Source organism: Pelobates fuscus, chromosome 2 (assembly GCF_036172605.1).
Source record: "Pelobates fuscus isolate aPelFus1 chromosome 2, aPelFus1.pri, whole genome shotgun sequence".
Lineage (NCBI taxonomy): Eukaryota > Metazoa > Chordata > Amphibia > Anura > Pelobatidae > Pelobates > Pelobates fuscus.
In genome coordinates this window covers 389,853,349-389,860,119 of record NC_086318.1, presented here as the reverse complement: position 1 = coordinate 389,860,119, position 6,771 = coordinate 389,853,349, and the positions used below count along the sequence as shown (strand labels likewise).

General features: G+C 37.6%; 1 protein-coding gene across 1 annotated transcript in view; it reads left to right on the top strand.

Annotated features, from left to right (window-relative positions):
- The first annotated feature begins 1,214 nt into the window (after positions 1-1,214).
- The window catches only part of TGFB2 (transforming growth factor beta 2), a 119,329-nt gene continuing 113,772 nt past the window's right edge, over positions 1,215-6,771 (top strand). Inside the window, exon 1 of the mRNA XM_063443821.1 lies at positions 1,215-2,354. Coding sequence (XP_063299891.1) covers positions 2,012-2,354 — 343 coding nt within the window. The 5' untranslated portion in view covers positions 1,215-2,011. The remainder of the gene's footprint in view (positions 2,355-6,771) is intronic.

Below are 6,771 nucleotides of genomic sequence, written 5' to 3'. Positions count from 1 at the left end.
TCTCTTTAGTCATTCACCATTGTCATTCTATAGAAAACAATGATAATCCCATTTAAACTCAATTTCAAAAATTACCACTGAACTCGTAGAGTAAGTCTGCAAAAAATTTACTTGATATGTTTCACGGTTCAGAATCCAAGTCACATATTGCTTCCCATTATAGTCTATGGGCATTCTCTTTAGTCATTCACCATTGTCATTCTATAGAAAACAATGATAATCCCATTTAAACTCAATTTCAAAAATTGCCACTGAACTCGTAGAATAAGCCTGCAAAAGATTTACTTGATATGTTTCACGGTTCAGATTTCAAGTCACATATTGCTTCCCATTATAGTCTATGGGCATTCCATTGTATAATTTACCTGTCATTCCATAGACAAGAGCTATAATCCCAGCTACTTTTAATTTTATAATCTACTGCTGTACTTGGGGAACACCTGTGGTAAAGATGAATTTGCTACATAACACAGATTTACCTGTGAATGAGTTTGTGTGTTGCCTCCCATTATAGTCTATGGGCATTCTCTTTAGTCATTCACCATTGTCATTCTATAGAAAACAATGATAATCCCATTTAAACTCAATTTCAAAAATTGCCACTGAACTCGTAGAGTATGCCTGCAAAAGATTTACTTGATATGTTTCACGGTTCAGATTCCAAGTCACATATTGCTTCCCATTATAGTCTATGGGCATTCCATTGTATCATTTAATTGTCATTCCATAGAAAAGAGCTATAATCCCAGTTACTTTTAATTTTATAATCTACTGCTGTAGTTGGGGAACACCTGTGGTAAAGATGAATTTGCTACATAACACAGATTTACCTGTGAATGAGTTTATGTGTTGCCTCCATTATAGTCTATGGGCATTCTCTTTAGTCATTCACCCTTGTCATTCCAAAGAAAACATTAATAATCCCACCTAATCTCAATTTAAAAAATCTGGAGAGTATTGTAGCAAAATATTTATTTCATATGTCTTATAGTTTTATCTCTAATTGAAATATTTTGTTTCCATTATTCTCTATGGGCATTCCTTTCACTTCCATTATTCTCTAAGGGCATTCCACTGCCTTGTTAAAGTCTATGGGCATTCCAATCTGTCATTCCTTTTAGTATGTCCCCCAACCACGTCACTTTGTGGAAGGCAAACACGTGGTTCAGTGAGACCTTATAAATCTCTCCCTCCCTGCCCTGCAAGACCGTGATGTTATCTGCTTGCAAAGTTTGTCAGGCAGAGCAAGGGGAGCTCAACCAGCAGCAGTCAGCACAGCAGTCAGAGAGCAGCTGACACATGGAAGGAACATCAAACAGTCAGGACAAGCTAGAGCTTCTCGAACGCTGGGTATAGTGGGGGGACTGATACTTTGTTGCCAGTTCCTAGTGGTTGCTGGAGGGGAAGTTTGGAACGTTGAACAGCCCAGCCTCCAGCTGATGGTTGATGCAGACTGTGTGAGGAAGCCTGGCTGGATGCAGCCTGCAGGACACGTCGGATTTCCAGCTCTCTCACTCAGCACACGGGGGATAGGGATCCCTTGCTGGCTACTGGAGCCCAGGACCTACCTTCAGAACCACAACACACGTTTATGTTTGCCCCGACTTAGCTTGGATCTAGAGGAGATCTGGAGGGCTTTCTCCCACCACCCCACATACTTCTCATCTCTGAGCACCTACCCACACTGACACTACCCCTCAGCCCATCACCTTCATGAGTTTGACTCATCAGCATACTGAACCCCTGTACACCTTTTTATTCTTATTTCGACATTTGAAGTAGTATATATTTTTTAATATTTTGATTTTTTTCTACTTTGCATTTTTTTTTTTTACAATCTTTTGCACATCTTCAGTTTTGTAAAGAAATTTGTATATGTGTGTATATAGAAATATATATATATATATACATATAAAGCTATTTTTGGGGGGCGTTTTTTGTGTTCTGTTATTTTGATTTTTTTTTTTTAACTGATAGGATTTAAAAAAAAAAAAAAAGGACCCATCAGAAAATGCACTACTATTTCCTAAGCGTGTTCTTTATCCTGGACCTGGCCACGGTGACTCTCAGCCTGTCTACCTGCAGCGCCCTGGACATGGATCAGTTCATGAGGAAGAGGATCGAGGCGATCAGAGGACAGATTCTGAGCAAACTCAAGCTCAACAGCCCCCCAGAGGATTACCCTGAACCCGAGGAGGTCTCCCAGGATGTCATCGCCATTTATAACAGCACCAGGGACCTGCTACAGGACAAAGCCAACCAGAGAGCCAGCTCCTGCGAGAAGGAGAGGAATGACGAATACTATGCCAGGGAGGTGTACAAAATAGACATGCTGCCTTATTACCCCTCTGAAAGTAAGTGCTAGATAGGGAACACAAACCACTGGCCCTTAAAGGGTTAAGTCTATCTCTCAGTATGGCTGTCACTATCCTTCCATTCTATAACAGAGTACACCGTATCCAACACTGATACTCAGGTAGCAATTAGTAGTAGTATTATTTGGGGAGAGACATAGACCTCTAAACAGCTGGTTATGAAAGTCCTTTGACAACAAGCACTGTTTTGTATATGGTGGAAATGGCATAACTGTGTTTCACTGGAATACTGCAGCTTTTAGAACTCTATCTATATATCTAGCTATCTATCTTTCTTATAATTTTTCCCCAGCTGAAGGTAGGTTGTGAAAAATTATCCAAAATATAGAATGCTTACTGCTCTGTGAGCTGACTTAAAGTTTTGCAGTCCTTTTCTAGAACTGTCTTTATTTATTTTGTTGTTGTTTTTTGTTTCTTGGAGGGAAGGGGGGGGGGGGGTATACTTAACTATTGTGTTACTTGATGGGCCTAGATTGACACCATAATAAAAAAATTCAGTATTTTTGCAGCTGGCTTGGTCTGAGGTCACTTGAGATTTGGGGGACCTGTCACTTCTCTCCAAGTTTCCTCTGCAAACTATTCTACACCAGTTTCAAACCACCCCAGAGTTATGTTAGTAATTAGGAGACTCCCCAGTTTGTGCTAGGAGCTTACTATACTGACTTAGCTATAGTAAGAATGATGAAAAATTACATTTCTAACAGTTTGGATAAGGTTTATGCTAATATTCATATGATGTATAATATTCATTTTGTTTGGAGTGACTTACACTGTCATCAAATTACTCTAAATGTCCCTAATTATTAGTTTTGAGGGTAGAATCCATTGTAGATTGATGCTTTACAAGCCTTATGGCATATATCTACCTCATGTCAGCCCCTAATAGATCAGCTTACCCCTGTGGGGGATGATTCCATGTTATGACTAACACAATGCCTTGTGTACATTGCAGTTATGTGTGAGGGATATACCCTTAGACAGTGATTAGATGCTTTTTTACAGATCCCCCTTCTCTGGCTTTCATATTAGATTAGGTTTGTGCCAGAGACACAATGCATGTCTTTAGAAAGAAATTAGAATTTAAATGTGTATTTTGACGTTTCATTTTTGCAAGCCTCCCAGAGATTCAGTACACTCAACAGGATACCGCAGAATGTTGCTATAGAATTTACTACAGCTGTTTTTACCTTACTTCTACCACTAAATAACACTCATGGGGATTTAACTATTGGAGTGTCAGGATATTATTATCTAGAAAGCAACACCTCATTTTGCATAATTATTGTGCTCAATTGGGACTGGTTTCTAGTTATTTTGACTTATAATGAGACATATTTGTACCTATTCTTCAGACTTTAGGTTTTCACATTTTAAAAAGATTCTGAGTGCATTGGTTGGGCCAGTGTTGTTAAATATGACCAATAACCCAAAACAGGCCTGACTATGAGGATACACCTACACATGTGTCTACTTGAAAATGGCATAACAACTGCTCAACTAACCTGTGCTAAAGCAGGCTTCTCATACAATCCTAGCCTGTTATTGGGTTTCCAGTGAAGGCCCGTGCCACCTATGGGAACACAGCTGTAAATCACTGCCCTGTTTCTTGAGTCAGTGATAAGTTAAATGGCAGTTCAAATCTCCATTGAACATAGTAGGGATAGCTAGTGATCTGTGTACAATTTTCATCTGTATTATAAACCATTACGTTCTAAAAAGGCTCGGGAGTAACAGCAAATTTTTTACATTTTTTTCATGTATATGATGAATATGATGATAAGAAAGCATGCTTCAATCCCTAGGAAACATAAGCAACAGGCTATAACTTTTACTTTTATCATTGATGATGTGTAATGCTCCTAGTTATTGGAAACCAAAAATATATATTTAAAAAGCATGTTTTCTGAGCATTTTCTATGCTTTACCTTTGTTGTTTTTCTGTTGTATATCACATAAATCTGATGTTACTCACTAAAATGCACTAAAATGCAGATTGCGATTTATTACCAACCATTTTTTTTGTGTATGTTTTTTTCTTTTTTACCACTAGTATGGTATATTTCACTGCAACTCACTGTTTAGTGAATAAAGCATTTTGCATTTTGTCTCAATGCTAGCAATCATTCTTTGCAATTGAACAAATACAAAATCATTTATTCTTGAAATGCATAAGCTAAATGTTTGATTGGCAGTTTAGACAAAATAGAAAGTAATAGTTTTAAACACTTAATAAATACAGACTTATGGGTTTATCTAAAGCTGCATTTGATATATTTAGGGCAAAATAGCCAATTGGCATATAACTCAAACTATTATTTTATTCAACTTGATGTGTTTGGACTTAACTGTGAAAAATCTTCTTCTTTTTTTTTTTTTTTTTTACTTCACTACAATTCACTGTTTAGTAAATATATCCCATACATGTGATTTTACAAAGATTAATTGGAATGCAGATCCCCAAATCTACCAATAGAGGGCATCAGGCGTTAGCTCTCTGAGAATAATGCTTACATTTATACTCGAGTGCTTAGTGTAAGATGAGGATAACTTTCCATTACAGTGTAATTATGTAGGGATGGGTAATTATTTTAATAAAACTATCCTTATTATTGTAGTTTCAATCCTGCAGGTTTATTACGCAGTGGTTTAACAGAAGTAGCTATGATTTTGTAGAGATTGATTTTAAATGAAACAACATTTCATGTTCTGTATGTTAATTAAAGCTGATTCTATCTATCTATCTATCCAAACTGATAGACTGATATCTATGAAACTGATTTTCACTTTGTATATTTTAAAGGAAGACTCCAAGGACCATAACCATTACAGCATGCTGTAGTGGTTATGGTTCCAATAGAGCCCTTGTCCCCCTCCCCCAATTCAAGGATTTAGACCATTTTAGAATGCAGGGTTTAGCTTATTGGCTGAGAGCAATCAGCTGACACGGACGGCCAAAGTCCAGCAATGGAGGACCTCAGGAGAATGGATGCTCCTCCTTCTCAGTTGTCCGTAGAGGAGGCAGGTAACAGCACCGGTTGTCCCCAAGGTAAGTTTAAAGTTTTAAAATGAAGGGTGCCAGAGCACTCCCATCACCACAGTCACTATAGATACAGTGGTTATGGTAATGTCACTTTGAGTGCTCCTTCAAGTAATAATGAAGAAGGAAATTAGACCATTCCCCCCTCCCCCCCCCCCCCCCCCCCCACCAGCCAAAAGGTCCACAAATACACTAAGGGGGAGATTTATAAGTGCAAAAGCAGGAGCATTTCTGTGTCTGATTGCTAAATATAGAGCAATTAGCAAATCAAAATAATCATCATCATTTAGCATACTGTACCCAGATGGGCAAAGGTTTAAAAATAATATCCGGAAGTATTACTTTACTGAGAGGGTAGTGGATGCATGGAATAGCCTTCCAGCTGAAGTGGTAGAGGTTAACACAGTGAGGGAGTTTAAGCATGCGTGGCATATGCATAAGGCTATGCTAACTATAAGATAAGGCCAAGGACTAATGAAAGTATTTTAATAAATTGGGACTTGACTAGATGGGCCGAATTGTTCTTATCTGCCATCACATTCTATGTTTCTATGTTTCTAGCACCCATTTTTCCTTGTTAAATCTGCCCCGATATGTATATTTTCCAACCATAATGAAAAATAATAAACATGGTAAAAATAGCAGTATTAATTCCAGTACAAGGTCAAATGCTGAAGCTGATGCATGGGAAAACCTTTGGTACATTTTTATCACAATATTATTAGCAAGCCCATTACCGACCCATCTCAAGTATTACAAATATGCTCTAATTTTACTCATACATAGCTATATATTGCATGGGGGATAGCTCTCGCTAAGCCATTTTAGGAGACATTTGAGCGGAGTGGATATTTAACCGTTAGACTCCCACAATGCACTGCTTGACCTTATGCCACATGAAAGAGCTTAAAATAAAATTATAAAAAACATCTTTATCTTAAGGTGTATTTGATCTCCCCGGACAAGGGTGCCACACATAGTTATTCTGAAGACTACGGGCAATGTTCCAGGCTTCTGACATGAATTTTTTGTTAAGTCAAAAGTATTTATGGGATATAATGGATAAATGATGTCAACATCTAGGGAAAGATTTGATTGGTTGTTTTCTGTGTACACATTAATCTGTACCTGCTTGTGTTAGAAGAAGTTCACAACATGTTACCAAGGCTCAATGGATAGTTTATATAAAATAAAACCTCTTATTTCTTGCTGTCAACCCATTTTATTCATGATAAAAAAATATACATTTTGTAATTTCTCTGGAAATGTATTTCATTTTCAGCTTGTATAAATCATACAGTCAGGAATATATCCAACAATCAGGCCCATTGGTGTAGCATTATTTACTGGTGAAGCATC